This window comes from Branchiostoma floridae, chromosome 6 (assembly GCF_000003815.2).
Source record: "Branchiostoma floridae strain S238N-H82 chromosome 6, Bfl_VNyyK, whole genome shotgun sequence".
Taxonomy (NCBI): Eukaryota; Metazoa; Chordata; class Leptocardii; order Amphioxiformes; family Branchiostomatidae; genus Branchiostoma; species Branchiostoma floridae.
This window is the reverse complement of record NC_049984.1, coordinates 18851556-18869431: the sequence shown is the minus strand read 5'-3', so window position 1 is coordinate 18869431 and position 17876 is coordinate 18851556. Positions and strand designations below refer to the sequence as shown.

Genomic DNA, 17876 nt, shown 5'->3' with positions numbered 1-17876 from the left:
TTTTACAGTTGGTATCTCCCCAATATGACTTTTATGAATACCCTTACGGCCTTAGGAGGTCAGCTTTTACCCTTCATTTTAAGAATCTCCTCACCGTGGAAGGGACTTATGACCCCCCCCCCCCTTCCACACCATCACACGATTGGTCACTTAACTCACTTTTTATTGCCGTTACACTAAAATAAAATCCTGGCGAGAACCCTCACTTACAGTAAATGTAATTATTCTGTCATCTTTAACGCTGTTCTTTGTAGGGAAAAACTGCCATCAATAATACACATAGTAAACACACTAACAGATCATTTTTAGTTTTGATAATGTACTTGAGATTTACACAAATGAGTGTACAAATCAACTGCGTAGGAGATTAACACATTCATTTTACTGTCGGGCAAATTACTCCAATAAAATTCTTAATTTTTCAACTTAGCAATTGAGCAATAGATTCAGATTGAATAGTAATAGATAATGATAATGAAGTGATAACAAAACAGGCTACCTGAGCCAAAGTCATAGAAACTCTTTTGATGAAAGAAATTAGAAACTCTTTTGATCAACCATATGTCTCTGAGTTTTTAACATGATGACGGATGAGATACAAGTACCACTGGTTGGACAAGTCCATTGGCCTGATTGCCCCAGGCAATGGAAACTGCTGATTGGGCAATTGGATGTCCTACTATAATTGCCCAATCAGGCAAGGGAAATTTTTGGGATGCCCACTATAATCCCCCCCCCCCCCCAAATTTGTCTAGATGATTCATTTTAAAATAAAGTTTTACTTGTTGTAAGTAAAAATGAATATAGTGTGTAATTTAAATGTCCGGCCATTGAAAAGTTAGTCAGTGCGAGTAGAATTATTTAAAACTTGTGAAACCCCAAGTGCACACTTTGTGTCATCAGATGTACAGTAAGGCTTGGTGCCTCATCCTCAGACTGTTGAACTGATTGGTATGCATACAGGGACACTCTTTTATTGGAAAGCTTTATCAGTCTTGTAGGGAAGGTTTTCAGGCCAGAAGGTTTTTGCTCAGGATATACAGCAGGGCTCTTTGCAAATCTTATTATATTACATTGTGTAGCTTTCACCCTAGTTCACCTTGACTGGAATTTCACTTTTTTTTTTTTTCAAACTACTGGTACATCTGATATTGCATTCATGACAATTGACATGACTGTAGGTGATGTATTGACAAAAGTTCCAACATAATTTTTTGGCTTGATTAAATGTCCAGTGTAATGGATTATTTTCCAGAAGGTCATGTAGAGAGGAGTTCTAGCTGAGTCATTTCCATATTGAAGGCAAGCAGAAAATAAGATTTTCCCCTTGCAACCATATACCTCGCTCGAAACACTTTTCTTTAGCGAGGTTGTTCAGGCTTAGAGTCAAATTTTCTCTCTCAAAAGCCAGGTTCCACCATCATTATTGCAGGTTGCAAGATATTACTTTCTTCAAATCAGCTACTAGTACTTATCCATTATCTTTTCTTCCAGTTACATTTAACTATTTATGTTTTATCTTATCAAGAAATAAATACAAATTTTAATTTAAAGCTTAAAATTATAATAAAAAGCACGCAAGTGGGGGAAAATCAGTGTTCCAACTGCAAAATTTCAGGTTGCACACTGCGCTGCCTGGGTTTGAAATTAAGTTACCCCAAACAAAATAATTTTATTATAATTGCATTTGCAAGCGTGCAAGGGGGTGTTTTGAGCACTGCATATATGTACATGTACGTGACAATTTTATATGCATGCAAGGTCTCAGAGACATTGGCAAGCCGTTGTAATGAAAATGTAGGCGGGAATTCTATCTGATTTATGAACACGGCTCCTTTCCTTTGGCTTGGAGACTTTCCAGGTTATTCCACAGGGATGAGAAGTGCCAAACATGATCCATTGGCTAAGGGTTTGGAGCAACCTGTTGCTTTGTTTGGGGAACATGTCAATTTGTATCTATCACCAGGTACAGTAATGTACTAGAATGAAGGCCCAAGAGTAAATCCTGCCTAGAATGACCATTGTCAGATACTGGTCAGTTAGTTAACATGAAGTCATACAGACTGGGATGGTGGTTGGCCTGATTCCATGTACACTGTGTCTGACAGGAATGTTTGAACAGGAATTTATATCAGGGAATGCATACCTGTTGACCTCAGAACCATCCATATAGTATATGTTCCTGCATGATTACTAGCACAACAACCTGAATGTAAACAGCAACAGGGCTCAAATATCACCTGCATGTGCAGATTAGTGCAGGTAAAATTGGAGCTGTGCAGGTATTTCTGGTGTCTACCCGCACCCAACCTGCACTGATCCACGTACTGGTATAGGTGCCTACATGATTACAACACAACAACCTGAATGTAAAAAGCATTGCACAAGTCAGACTTTTCCAAGTCTGCTTTGCGTGACTTGTATCTCTATTACGAATAATGATTGATTGTAAGATTTTCCAGCACCCATGCACATCTGTCTTCGTACTCTATAGTTTCCCCATTCATTATAATGACAAACTGAGATTTTGCCTTAAGGTTTAATGCAAAGAAGTAAATCTTGGCATGACATTCGAGCTGCTTATATCTCATGTAAGAAATCCCTGGATATTTGTTATCAGCAGCTCCTGTCATGTTTGTTATACAGCTACATGTGTCATGTTTGAATGGTTCATTTGTCTCCAAGTAAGGGAAGAAATACAAGATAATTGCAAGAGTTGCTTTTGTCATATAAAACAGACATGCTTGCAATCATTAAGTAAGGTAAACCAAAATCATGTCCATGATCAGGCTCTAAGTCCATTCCCTAAGTATTGATCATGGTAACCAATAATAACCTCATGATTTGATGTATTGAGGCTAAAATTGCTTGTAAGTGTGCTATGTTTGATAACAAAGTGCCAGAAAACAGTTATCGGTTATCAGTCATGCATAATCTTCCTTAGAATCAAGCTTTTAGCCAGGCGTATACGTCATGGCGTCATCTGGACATGCTTTTATTAAAATATCAAGAAATTGGACGCACTAGAGGTCCTTACACTGACAAGCATGAGATTGACCAGGGATGCCACAAGGTCATTTGTTGTCACAGTCTTTTACTGTGACCTCTCTGACAGTAGTTTTGGCCCTGAGGATACCTTAGAATGCACCATTTTAACTTAAAATTCTTGAAAACTCTGCACTGTGCATGGAAGGTGGATGCCCCCGGACCCCCCTACAATAGTCGCGCCCATATAACTTACCACGACTCATCAAGAACTTTTGTCATATATGCATGTGTTCTGTGCAGGTGTTCTTTGTACCCCTGAGTAACACCATCCTGACGTGCTTCAAGGATGACTCCATATTCGGCTGGGAGAGCGACACCCTTCAGTGCAGATTCCAGCTCCCAGTCCCAGAAGGCAAAAGCCCTCAGTACAAGGCCTTTGCCTGCCCCCGGTGAGTACAATCCCATCTAAACATTAACCTTCTAATGGGCTCCATTGAACTACTTTTACACGTTCCTAAGTGTCTGACCATACCTGACCTTTGTTGCACTACTGTACACAATAAAAGCCTTTTTTTACCTACCTTGCAGCCAAACATCATGATCTGGCAAGTCACCAAAAATTAGACATCAGAAATTTGGTCTGGCGGAAAGTTATGTTTTTAAGTGTCTAAAGGAGACAAGATCAGGCTGTCCATCTAAGTGGTATATGTGGTAGCCTGGCCATGATGCCTGCAATAAGATTACAGGGATTAGGATGGAATCAAACCTCAATGTTCGCTACCAGAACATCTCAATCTTCCCCCGTATTGACGTAACCAGGGAAGTAATGTTAATGTTACAGAGCTGGCTACAAAGCCAGATGTAGCTGCGGTTCGGACAGGATGACAATTGATGAATGTACAGGATTATCCCCAATTTTGCTGCAATGAAATGGGTTACCGAACTGTAGGGAACATTTAAGGTCATATTTCTTCACCCTGTGTAAATGTGCTCACGCAAAACGATTGAAATAATAGTACCGCACTACTGTTTAAAGACTCGTGTACCGCAAAGAATCCTTAGATTCATCATCATCATTGACTGTGTTCTGCATGTATAGTCTTTAAAGAGTTCTGTAGCTGAATTCAGTCTTTAGATTTGTTATGTCCGACTCATTGACAAGTGATCTATCCCCAGTGATGGGCGGCTTCTAGCGGCTGGGGGGAAGTCCAACTTTCTCCATCTGTGGGCGCTGGACAGCAGGCAACTGCTGAGGATCGTACAGATGCCACCCAAGGTGCGGGTGGTGCGACAACTCGAGTTCCTTCCAGACAACTTTGATGGTGGATCAAGTCAGGTGGGAAGTGTCTTGAATTCTTTCTTTATTTTTGTGTGTGTGTGTGTGTGTGTGTGTGTGTGTGTGTGTGTGTGTGTGTGTGTGTGTGTGTGCGTGCACGCATCTGTTTTTGTGTTTTAAGGATCTTTAGTTCTTTGTGGAAAATATTACTTTCACCAAATGCCTACAGCTCTTCAACTAAAGGTGACTGGCAAAAATACTTTGTGACTGAAAGATACCTGTTAACCATGTCCTACATGTTGTATTGCATTTCTAGTGCAAAAAGGGCTGTCATATTCCAAAGTATCCCGAGGCAATGCATCAGATAATGGTTACTATTCAGAGAGCACTTGTTGATATCTGTACTTCCCCACTGCACACTAAAGCCTGCCTCATGGCCATGAACCTGAAGTAGTTTTGTAATGCTCTCTCTACAGATCTAGAGTGCATGTCAAGCCCTCTATAGATATCTCCATGTGACAAGATATTCAACTTGCCAGCACAAATTTTGCATAAGTTCAGGCCACACAATTTCTATTTGTTGCTTCTCGGATTCGCCTGTCCATTTGTTTCATTTTCAGAAAAAAAGTCCAGAGAAAACATGATACAGATTTTGCTATCACAAACCTGTAAATATTACCATTCAAGAACCATATACACATAATTTCAGTTTAAAACAATGGCTTTTATTCAGAACATTAATAACAAATCAAAGGAAGGGATTCATAAATAAATCGTGTCATTAAACTTCTCAGGCTGTTGTTTTTTGTGTTGTTTAAGCCACAAATCTTAATCTTTACCCCATACCTTTTGAAAAAAAAGATTTTTATATCTTATTTTTTTAAACCTGTTGGTCCAATTTTTCCAAAAAATCTGAGAAGCAACAAATAGATTTGGTTTGGCCTTGCCAGTACTCTGGTTGAACTATCACTCAACCCCTCTTTATACTCTGTTTCCTTCTCCAGACTCTTGGTGTTTTAAGTCAAGATGGCATCATGAGGTTCATCAACATCCACTCCTGCAAGCTGCTGTTTGACGTTGGTAGCCATGACAACCGCATCACCAATGCCCTGATAGGTGCAGATGGCAGGCATGTGGTGTGTACCATGGAGGATGGGTCCATCAATGTGTACAGTGTGCAGGCACTGACGTCAGAACTCAACAAGGTGAAACTTCTTTTTACTTCTTTGTTGTTCTACCTTTAAGTTTATAGTATCTTCTGCATAAGCCAAATACAAAAAAAAGTAAAAGAATCAAAATTACTTTTTGATTTTATTAGTACAGTATATAACTGATGATTACTCTCCTTGAGTCTATACACAAGTCAGGGGTAGGAGGAACCCTTGCATTCTTGGTCGGAAGTCCTCCTAGGAGACGGAATCTCCAAACAACAAACCTGCATCTGCTGGGACCGTCTTAAACGTGGCATGCAGTCTTGTCCCCGTGGGGCTTAATGCGCCAGTAGACGAGAGGGTAGCAAAGGAAGTGCACACCCCTACTTCAAGTAAAAAAAGTCACGTGCAGGCCAGGCAGACGGGTCGCCTAACCCACCCTGTCTGCCTTCCATTGTCTTCTAAGACGGATAGATGCCAACTCTCCTTTTCCATTTTTTTTGCTCTAAATGGTTGTTTTTGCCTGACACAGCCTCCACCGCCGCTTTTGAAAGTGGTGTCCTCTGACAAGGAGAGAGAAAAGTCCATCGTTTCCAGAGTGAGTGATGTACCCAGCATCGCGAGACCCAAATCTGCTGCGGGGGGTAAAGGTGTGCGACCCTACAGCAGGACGGCCACGCGTGTGCCGAGGAGGGTCAGAGGTCAGCAGCCTCCAGACAGAACAGACACCGCTGTGGAGGTAAGACTTTTCCATCAGCATGGTAATCACATCATCCGCTGGACTCATTCCAACCTAATAACCACCCTGCCTTCCAGGTGCTATGCTGTTAAAGGGATTGTAAGAGTTAACGCTAATGCCTTTGTCCAAAGGCAATAACATTATGGCATGAGCTATATCATCCATAAAAGGCACCACGATTTTAAACCTGCCTTGTGGCCATGAATCTTAGAATAGATACAGCAGGGACACATTCTCTCTTTGCAGTATCATAGTGCATGTCATGCCCTTCATATATTTAGCAATGTAGAGGTGAATTCATCTTGCTGGTGAACTGTTTGCATGAGTCAGCTTCCTAATGCATGTATTCTATACAGACTGACCTATCGGATGGGCTGCACAGGGGAAGACTGCTCTCCATACTTAAAGGATTTGGAGAATACCCAGCCAAATACAGGTGTGGACATTTTCTGATTAAATTATGGCAGTTTATTTTGTGGTAGATTGTACAACAGGTAAAGTGAACTCACTTGTTACATACAAAAGTAATCAGTAATGACTGTTTCCAAAATCATATCCAGTTGCTTGAGTAACTGTTTTTTGGCATATATCAGTACTGTACTTACATCATGTTGTATTCCTTGAATTATTGTTTTGATCCACAGTTGAAATGGGAGATGAAAATGATACACATGTAGAAACTGTATCTTCCATTAGTTACATGTAGTTAAAGAAAGGTATTATTTTCTTTGAAGCACTTTAGCATATTGATGCTAGGGATATAAAAACAATTACTGTAATCAAAAGTAGTATCTTAGACCCAGTCCCAGTCTGTATCAGTTTGTAGCCGTACATGGTATAATTGAGTACATCAGCCTACATGATAAATTAAAAAAAAGTCAAGTAAAAGAAGTTCATTACTGGAAAAAGTATTTTTTTCCAATTTCGGGCAAACAAAATGATACTTCGGGCAAATAAGTTTTTTTTATGTACTTGCCCGATAGGACAAAAGACCTGTCCAAACCTGCACAAGGTTTGACAAATTTTCTAAAATTCCTTTTGGGCAAGCACATAAAAAGTTTACTTTGCCCAAACCAATTTTCAATTGCCCTGAATATTCAAATGTTTCTGTTATATGCATTTTCACTTCCAGCAATGGAGCAATGAAGCTAAAAAGTAATGAGTATATTAAAATCTCACTCAATGGAAAAATCTAACTTGCCCGATCGGCCAAGTGGGGTAATGTAAATGCAGAAACTTTCGCGGTGGTTTTATTTTCCCAGTTTTTGCGGTGGCCACTGAACTGCCAACTTAAAACCACCGCAAATATTGATAATACATTATGCAAATACAGTACAGGTGACTGTAAATATGTTCGCTGGATGGTGCTACCGCGAATTTAAAACCACCACGAACACATCATTTTCACGCTTCCACGAAATTAAATCCCTGCAAACAAAAATGCATTTACAGTATGTCATGCACTTCCCGATCAGAACTTTCAATTGCCCTGGACAATAGGGCAAGTTGACTTGTCCAACCCTGCCTGTGTGTGTAATAATGTACTTGGTGTTACAGAATGTTTATCTGGAGATCCCTGCTGAAGCTACCAGAGAACCATGCAGCGTACAGCGCACTACTGGACAAGGGTGTCCATAGTTCATACGTACGGCTCCATGAACAGTACCCTATCAAGAGTCAGAAGCTGCTCAGGGTGCTGCAAAGGTCAGAGTAAACTCTTTTATGATAACAACAATAATCATAATTATCTCAATAATCATATTTTATTAATTTTTTCAGGTAGTCTCTACAGTTTTAGAAAAAAAATGGTTTCCAAGGGAGCCCCAGTCTCAATAATCATAATAATCACAATAATCATAATAATCACAATAATCATGATAATAATGATGATAATAGTTATTTATTTGGTGCTCAAAAATGTACAGATTACCAGGGCCCTAAAATTGGGCCCTGAATTACTCCAGTACTCACATTGCTGTTACAAACTTAACACGGACATTTGAAATTGTTCACCATTGTCAATATGTATTGAAATATGTTTCAAATCATGTGCCGTTGTTTTCTACAAACTGTTGGTTGTAGGAGTTTTACTGTAGAATTAGAGGTTTTGTTGCCTCTGTCAGAATATTTCTACTGGTTGATTTAATCCTGTATTTATGTCTTGTAGCACATAATTTACAGTGGAGTCATAATGCATTAGATGCCCAGTAACATGCAGTAATGTTGGTGTAATCTGCACTGGATACAGATACACCTACGTATGTACCTAACATCAAAATTGAATATCTTAGCCCATGTTGAAAATCACGAATCATTCCCCCTCTACCCCCCAAAGATGAACAATGCCTTATCATGCATCCAGAACCCTACAAAGAAGGCTACATGCACTTACATGCACCTTGCCTTCTCTTTGCAGCCTTTCTAACGTTGTCACAGCGTCAGACTCTGTGTTTTTGTCCCACAGGACACTGTCAGCTCTAGCCCACTGGTCCCCCATATTTGGAGAGACAGACTACCTTGCCCTGCTGGCCTTCCCATTTGTCAAGTTGTTTCAGAACAATCAGATGGTCTGCTTTGAAGCTATAGCAACAATTCTTGGTAAGAATTATAATTCTTTTAAGGTTTTGGATATACTTATCCGATCAAAAAGTTTCTTAAATCAAGTGTGCAGAAGTTTTACATATCATAGAACTTTGAACTTTGCATTATGTAATATCAACTCTCATAATTCCACCAGGTGCCATAATACTGCCAAATGAGAAAAATAGCACATGAATTTAAAGTAATTACAAGACATGTGCTACCAGTAATGCAGCATCAGTAATCTACAGGAATATACACTTCAGATATTTAGTTAGGTCTCAAGATAATCTTGAGAAGGCCTCTCTGATAATGTTTTTTTTTCTTCAATGTGGCAGTATTATGGAACACAGCAGAATTTTGAGAGTTGATGTATCTTTTATTCTGTAAAAACTTGATAAAGCTCTGCATCAAAAGTGCTAAGTGTGAAATCTGTGTAATATTATCAGCATATTACATTGTGTATTTTGCTGTTTTCCAGTGAACTGGTGCCAGCAGTGGTTTGAGTATTTCCCCAACCCTCCCATCAATGTGCTGAACCTGGTGGAGAACCTGCTGGCTTATCACGACAAGCACCTTCTGCAGCACCTCATCACTTATAACATCACTGCACAGGTCAACTGCCACTCTGTATTAATGTATTATAACACATAGCTGAAGTTGTGTGGTGCTGACCTTAGTGCTGAAATTGAGATGGTTGTAGCACAAAACAACCAGATGCATTTTCTCTCAGAATATGTTGTTACAGCAGCTGATTTGATATTCTTTATAGGTTTTTGTATTTCAGTGTCATGTTTTGGCAGCACATGTCAACTGACACTCTATATTAATGTATCATAACAAAGAACATAGCATAGCTGAAGTTATGTGGTGCCTTGGTGCTGAAATTAAAGAAGTTGTAGCACAAAACAACCACATAAATTTTCTCTCAAAATAGATTGTTACAGCTGGTTTTATATTCTGTGTTGGTTTTAGTGTTTCAGTGTCATGTTTTGGCTGCAGCTCCAGAATTAATTTCTTCCATCTGGACTTGTCATGTGTGAATCCAGAGCTGATTGAACAGTCATTGGAAAGCTGTTTGACATACTGATAACATGTTGTAGATTTATAGATTCCTTTTCGTAAACTTTGAGCAAATTGATATTTCAGATTCCACCAAGTCTTGATGCTTGCTTAAGTCGAGTCCATCTGGCCTCGAGTTGAGATGGCAGCCCATGCGTCCCTGTCAATCATTGCTCTTTGTCTTGATGAGTCATGTATACTATATTATTCTGACTTATCCTTTTCCTCCAGACATATGCATGGCCGCTGCTGGAAACCCTGTTCTCAGAAGTGCTAACCAAAGACGAGTGGCTGAAACTGTTTGACAACGTCTTCTCCAACCATCCATCCTTCCTGATCCTGTGTGTGGCCGCCTACGCCATCTCAGCACGGGGACCACTCACTAAATGCACTGATGTCAGTGACTTTGAGGTATAAAGTCTTCTTCTACATGAAAGAAAATAAAACATTAGAACAGTAGCTAGTTAATTGCAGAACGGATAACCACACACTTCTGTTAATTGTATGGAATCCCCAAATCCCTTGGTGGGTGTGGTCCAGCTTCATAACTTTGTTTTGTTGCACCATGGGGATAATTGCATGAAATACGCTGGCAAATGGGGTGTGCAATTAAATGGCTTCTACTGTTCTTTGGTGGGGAATATCAATTTGGTCTTCATATTCAAGTTAAGGTCTTCATATTCAAGTTTCATGTAGTTTAAGGATAGGGCATCAAAGCTCCCTTTCTCATTTATGTTGGGAATCAAACCATACATTTTGTCCAAGCTGACAAATTTATCAATGTCCTTTCAGTACTTCTTCCACCATCGGAATGCCATAGACATTGGAGCGGTGATTCGGGAAGCGTACCGTCTCCAGGACACGACCCCCGAAGACATCCATCCCCGCCGCGTGATGGAAGAATTTCAACCCCTGACCCGGGGACAGTACCCAATCTTCAACAAATATCCCACATTCATAGTGGACTATCAGGTAATCAGTGTTCTCACCAGGGTTTTTTCACAGCATAGAGGTATCTTAGTGCAGCAAAGTCATGTGATAAGCAATGCAGGTTTGATAATTGTAGGGGGTCTGGGTGAATCCTTCCCCTGAAAATTTTCAAATTTATAACCTTCAGAAACAATATTTCCTGCAATTTGAGGGCCAAATTTAGTGGCATAAATCTAACAGAAAAGTCTCCTTCTTTGGTTGAAACACAGCATAGGGGCACAAATCACAGCATAGGGACACAGATCACAGCATAACGCCATAAGGGATCTAAATCACAGTGTAGGGGCCCCCTATGGCTTGGCAAGAACACAGGTAATGCTGGACACACCAGCATGGTTGGCACGTACTCCTTTTGAAATATTCATGCTGGTGGTTTCATGTTTGCAATTTCAAGGGTGAGCTCTCCATTGTGAAATCGTCGCAAGCAATACGGATTTTTCTCTCAGTAATGCACGCTGTGTGCCTACCCAAAAAATTAAATCCACAAGCACCTATTCCTCCTTACTATGGAAGTCAATCCTCTTAAATTAACAGTACTTACAGTATGTTTCTAATCATGAAATATTCTTGCATGACAATTTTCATGTCATAAGATGATAAAGAACACTCTTTGAAAACTTTGGTCGATTTTTATATTATTCTTGAAAATCTATTTTGTAATAGCTTCCAACTTGACCTTTGTGAGCTGTAGGGGCGACGTTCATCTGTCAACTTCAGCGCACTGTAACCAAGGCCCTGTTGGCGAGAAGGTGTTAGTCCAGATCAATAAGCCATCAGCAGGGATGGTTGACCTGCTAGGCTCTCACCTGTCACTCTTGATTTGTTCCTCCAGGTTAAGGAGAGGGAGAGAATCAGAGAGGAGGAGCTTCAATATCTGCAGGAAAGGTGAATAAGGAGTATTGTTTTTTTTAAGCTCTTATTCGGTAGTATTAAGATGTATATCTTGTATTGACATGGCCTCATGAGTTGTGAGGCTTATTTGCATTACTGATGTGAGAGTTTCAAATTTGGTAGATTTTGTGAAACAGAACACCTGTGCATAACAAATGTTTTTTTTTTTATTGACAATTCTTGTTAATACCCTGTAACCACCCCTTCTGGGTATCACTGAGGTGGTTCGTGCACATTGATTATGGCATGGTGGCTGATAGTACAGCCTTAAAGGCCTTTACTGTCAATGCCTGAACAATGTGGCCTGGCTGTTATGTTAGTTCCACTCTAGTTTGGTGCTTGGAAAAAAATTTCAAAAAGTATTCTATTTTAGCAGGAATTATCTGGTATTTGAGTTTATGACTTCTCCTTGTTTGTCTATGGGCTGGATTGTGTCACAGATCAGTGGGTATATCAGTGACACATTGTGAACTGTAGTTTGTGTTAATTGTAGACAAGTGACAGAGGAGTTGAAGAGAGAGACAGAGAGAAAGAGACACCAGGAGGAGGCGTGGTACAGACAGCAGGAGCTGCTGGAGGAGGCTGAGGAGACCAGGAGGAGAGTCATTGCAGACGAGGAGCAGAAACTTACCGACCAGCGTGTCAGGTGGGACAGAGGGGTCTTCCTAGAGGGTTTACCAGATAGGAGTATAGAGAAATATGCCTCATTAACTTGACCTTGTTCGGGGAGTACCTCATGCAGTAGCTCCACTGCATGTCGCTAGGCGGTACACATATACAAAGTAAAACACGTAAAGTACTATGGGACCTTGCATGATGTCATCCCTCAATTGTCACCATTTTTCCTTGTGTGTTGTGGCAGCGGGTGCTTTCATTTCAAGCTCCTAGTTTCCTCCTTTCTTTGGGGCTTTTTCCCAAAATTTTTGCACTTCTTTTGGTGCTTAGCATGCCAGAAGGAGGCAAGAAGAAGGAGGAGCATTTGTCTTTGAATGTGCGCACATCTTGTCAAAGAGAGTTACAACTTTTATCTGATTTCACCCATTTTTACTGCATACAAGTTGTTGTAATACCATTATAATTGTTTTCCTTTGCTTCAATTTGAGGGCAGAACATAAACTTTTGTAGCTCCATTGCAAAGCATTTACTACATATATATACCATACACAGATTGGTAAGGATTTTTCAGATTGCTCTTCACTCACTTTGCTGGAAATGTAACACTTCTGATATCCAGACTATTTGATGAATATCCAGACTTTTTGACGAATAAGGTACTTCATCTATGTCAACCCAGGCTTGCTGCCATGAGGAGAGAACTGCGGGTGAAGGAGCTGCAGTTACTAGATGCCGCTAGGCGGCGCTTCATGGAGCACCAACATAGACAGAAGGAGACGGAGCTGAAGAGACTGGATGATGAGATTGAGAGAAAGGTATGGCATCTTCCCTTATCTATTGTACTTATTGAGAGAAAGGTATGACATCTTCCCATATCTATTATACTTATTGAGAGAAAGGTATGGCGTCTTCCCATCTATTGTACCTGTTGTTACCAGTCAGCCAGCAGAGCTGTCTCCAGCTTTGAATTTTTTTCTGTCTCACTCAATGTTTGAGAGCCCATGTTGTTAGTACATTTTCAACAGTTTCATGTCATTTTTTGTTACGAATGGGCTAAAGTTTTTGTTATGTTCCAACAAGTAAATTTCTGTCCCAAGACAAAAGGATGGGTCCTGGAGACAGTAACGCAATGGGATTTGAAAATATCAAAGTCATGGTAGAAATACTCAGTAGGTAGAACAATAGACAGGTAAAACAGGTCAAAACTTTGTTCAATCACTGTTGATACCGGGGGTACTGTTGACTGGAGGGTTACTGAATGTGCTTCCATCATGTAGGTGCGACTAAGGGAGCAGGAGACACATGCAGCCATAGATGATGTGGAAGTGAAGAACATGGAGCTGCATGCACAGAGGGGGCTGTTCGAGCAGGTATGCAAACTGAGTTTATTTATACAAGAATTACAAAATAATACAGATAATCCTTTTTGACACGTATAAGACAATACTGAACATTTACTGAGATTCAGCAATAACTTTACATAACTTGTACCCAGAAGTCACTTGAATGATAGCTGAAGTTTTAGAAATTGCATTTTCTGCAGCAATGTTAGTTACATGGCATCCTGTGCTACTTTTGGAAAAAAAACATGTACCATCCAGAAATGTATGGTGACATTTTCAAGTTATTTGAACTATGAGCTTTTAAAGGTTAGGCCAATACCTAGAAGTAAAACATACATAACTTTGGCTTGGATTCACTCTATTTTCTGCTCATAATGATATCAGGGAATAATGTCGTGGTACATCTTTCATACTTTATCCCTGTTTATTAAAATGACAAGCCTATTATTTCTCAGGAGCTGGCTCGTGATGAGGTGGCAGCATCGTTCCTACGGCGTGCCGACATGGACGCGCACAAGAGACAACAGGACCTGGAGGACAGGATACAGCAGAGGATAGGGGTACTGGAGAGGGAGAGGGAGCAGATCATCAGGAGGGTGAGGGCACTACTGTTTTGTGTTTGTCAAGGGTTATCATCGACTGTATGTACCCGAATATACCTTATCTTTTAGTATCAATAGGAAGCTTTTTCATGAGGAACAGATTTTTATTGTGGATATTTCTGCATGGGGGACACTTTTTCATCGGGGACATTTCTGCATGGAGGGACAATTTTACATTGGGAAATTTTTCACGGGGAATATTTCTGTATGGGGGACAATATTTCACCAGGGACATTTCTTCATGGGAAGGCATATTTTAATGGGAGTTCTTTGATAGATTAAAGACTTTGAAAACAGACAGGAGGTCGCTCTGTCCGAGGAATATTTCTGATAAATGAAGCATTGAAAGTTGGCCCCCTACTTTGATCAATTAAATTTTTTAAAGAAAGCTGGAAAATATGCCTCAACTGCTTGTCAGGAAGTTAGATTTAAAGCCCCTCCCAAATGGTGTTTGGTGCTATGCACTTGATTAAGGTTTTCTCTTGTTGGACCGGTCAAGAAAAACGGACCTGAGAAAAATCAGAGGACCGGACTTTGGACTGATTAGAAAATGAACATATTATATCGGCAGGCTTTTACACTATTGGGGTCCATTTAAAATATCAGGAGTGAAGTAGAGTAGAGTTTATTTTCAATTTTGACCAAATTTCTATTACCAATGAACTTAGTCTCACTGAGACCACTTTTAGTCCGCGGCCACCCCAATTTTTTAAGTCCCCATGGACACATGTCAAAAATGACAGCATGTCTATAGTAGCCACTACCTCCTGGATTTGAAGACGAAAGTTTTCACAGACAGTTAGGTCCAGGTTCTGAATTTTCTGTACCAGTACCCACCCCTATACTAATGTGTTTATTTCACCCTGTATGTAGGAGGTTGAGCGTGGTCTGGCCCGTGCTGAGCAGCAGAATGTGGACACACAGATGGACCTGAGGGTGGAGCAGAGACAACAGCTGGACGACTTGGACAGGGAGATCAGGATGTTACAGGTACGGCAACAATGATGATGATCTCTGTTCATCAGTGATTGATGTTGTTCATTGACTTCAAGTTCAAGGTTGAATCCTTGTATGACACCCTACACCATTACACAGTGCACTATAATTATAATTCAGCAGTCACACAGGCTGTCAACCTCAGGAAATGGAGCTATGTAGTATTAGAATTGATTACCTTGTTAAATTTGATGAAAGCCATTATGAAAAGGAGATGAAATAAAGCAGTTTGCATACCACTTAAACAATGTGAAATATGCCCATATTATTAGACTTTTCAAGGTATCAATTCTCATTTAGAATTCTTAGAAAGAGTTGAAATTACTACTGGTGGAGTAGTCTAGTATTTCATTACGGGAAATGTGAAGATTTTATGAGATATCATATTTCTGTACAGCTTGCAAAAATGAATGCAGCCAACAGACAGGTGGAAGAAGAGGTACACCAACTTATGAAGGAGCTAGAGAATAAGCAGGTATGTCCACAATCATTGCCATTGAGGTGTGTGTGTATCACATAACATATAATGGTGCACATATAGGAAATGTCAACAGTGCTCTACAGGTATCATCTCTTCAAAGACTTAGTGTCGCTGGGATTTTTGTCACTGTCGGTAGGTATATCCTTTTGGTGTCAAGATTCATGAAGCTTGTCCACACGCATACAGCACTTGCTGCTTATTCTGAAGGGTAATCTATTTGGGGATGTAGGCGGACATTGTGGCTGTTATGTGGTCTTTGGTGTGATGGTAATGTCAACATACTCTCACTGTGTTTGACTTTTGGGAACATCCCAGTGGAGGTAACATTTAGAAGCTCACTCTAAGGCTTATGCATTAGACATGTAGGGGATCAACCCTGTATAGCACAGGCATGCTAATCAGCAGTAGGCTTTTATATGGGATTTTATTATAGGGAGTTCAAAATTCTTCGTGACTGAAAGTTGCCTCACAGTGAGTTATATCTATTAGGGGGATCTGGGGGCATTTACCTTCCATGGTGCAGAGTTTTAGAGAATTTCAAGTTAAAATGGTACATTCTAGGGTATCCTGAGGGGCAAACTTACTGTCAGAGAGGTCACAGTTGAAGACTTTGATCACATTCGACCTAGTAGCATCCCAGGTCAATCAATATTTCATGCTTGTCGGAGTATCTGCTGCCCTGTGTAAGGGCCTCTTTAGGGCATCTAGTGCGTCCAATTTCTTGTTGTTGTTTTTAGGATAGCGAGTCCAAATGATGCCTGGACGCATGCTTGGCTAAAAGCCTAATCAGCAGTAGTGTGAAGTATTGAGTTCCTCTGAGTCTTACTCTGGATTTTGTTTCCATCAAACATCCAGACTTAATAACTTTATAACTCAAAGCCTAGATAAGACCTTGCCCTTCCTTCTCTGATTGGATTCACCCATGCATGAAATTTGTGCTACAGTGGAAATCAAGAGGTGTGGAAGTAATTGATTTCATTATTGCTGTCTAAGCCACGTAACAATGTATACATTTTAAACAGTTTACCATAGACACCAAGAAATCTAACGTAAAAGTGTATGCACAATAAAAAGTTCACACATTATATTATCCCTGTTTTGGCGAATTAACCTTTTTGATGTAGTTCCAATCCTTGCTAAAGGCGAGCTTTTTACTCTGTTACCTTGATGGCATCCTCCTAACGCCCGGTCCCCAACGGCAAGGAGTTTCGACACGACTGTGGTCCATTTGCGTAGGAGAATGCTTGATGGAGGCATATGTTGTGATTTCTAAACTCAAACAAATGGATGACCTGTAGCTTCAGGAAGACGCAGCAGGGAGGGCAAGTCTTCAGAATCAGCGGAAAATAGCACTGGAGGCTGAGCAGAGGAGGATGGGTCTACTGAGGGAAGAGCAAGGGGAGGAGCAGCAGTTGACAGAACAGCTCAGACAGGATGAGTCCTTTGGTAAGGGCTGTGTTTAATAACTAGTTACATGTACATGGTACTACAGTAGAATCCAGTTAATTGCACAACGGATTACAGCATACTTCTGTTAACTGCACGTGATCCCAAAATCCCATACTGGTGCTGTCCAGCTGGATAACTTCGCATTGTTGCACCAGTCGGATAATTGCACGAAATTCACTGTTAAATAGGCCGTGCAATTAAGCGGCTTCTACTGTACTAGTATACTGTAGGGATGTGTGTTAAAACATTCAGAGTCATTAGAAATCAAAGCAGAGGTAAAAAGATGAATGTATAGTATGATGTGTTATGACACAAGAAAGCAGCATATATTGTTAATAATGGATTTTCCCATCGTCCCAATAGAGAGGTTACGAGACTTGAGGGACAAGGGAAGGCCTGATGGGGGGAAGACAACAGAGAACAAGTGTCTGAACAACTCAGGGTCTGGATCAGAAGCATCTTCACAGTGTAAGTGTATTATGATCATATAAGTTGTCCGGTAAATTGTCCCTTTATCAAGATTTTTCCATACAATGTCCTTGTATGAGATGCCCCAAAAAGAGGTAACTCAGGCTGGAGCTAAAGGGACACTGTTAAAAGGTTTTGAAAGTGCCAAGTGGTGACTTACCTAAAATCTTCAATTCTCAACTTTGATATTAAATCTGCTTTCTTTTTAAACCTGTTAATGATAAAAAAACCTTCCTTGCATGTAA

The 17876-nt window shown here is 40.3% G+C and overlaps 1 protein-coding gene across 1 annotated transcript in view; it reads left to right on the top strand.

Annotated features, from left to right (window-relative positions):
- Positions 1-17876, top strand: part of LOC118417296 (TBC1 domain family member 31-like) — a 30075-nt gene that overhangs the window by 10621 nt on the left and 1578 nt on the right. Inside the window, exons 5-23 of the mRNA XM_035822798.1 lie at positions 3289-3437; positions 4165-4324; positions 5269-5469; positions 5948-6154; positions 6511-6590; positions 7712-7858; positions 8619-8752; positions 9216-9349; positions 10028-10207; positions 10589-10768; positions 11619-11671; positions 12171-12323; positions 12972-13107; positions 13570-13662; positions 14091-14231; positions 15111-15227; positions 15631-15708; positions 17013-17160; positions 17527-17631. Of these exons, the coding sequence (XP_035678691.1) occupies positions 3289-3437; positions 4165-4324; positions 5269-5469; positions 5948-6154; positions 6511-6590; positions 7712-7858; positions 8619-8752; positions 9216-9349; positions 10028-10207; positions 10589-10768; positions 11619-11671; positions 12171-12323; positions 12972-13107; positions 13570-13662; positions 14091-14231; positions 15111-15227; positions 15631-15708; positions 17013-17160; positions 17527-17631 (2596 nt within the window). The remainder of the gene's footprint in view (positions 1-3288; positions 3438-4164; positions 4325-5268; positions 5470-5947; positions 6155-6510; positions 6591-7711; positions 7859-8618; positions 8753-9215; positions 9350-10027; positions 10208-10588; positions 10769-11618; positions 11672-12170; positions 12324-12971; positions 13108-13569; positions 13663-14090; positions 14232-15110; positions 15228-15630; positions 15709-17012; positions 17161-17526; positions 17632-17876) is intronic.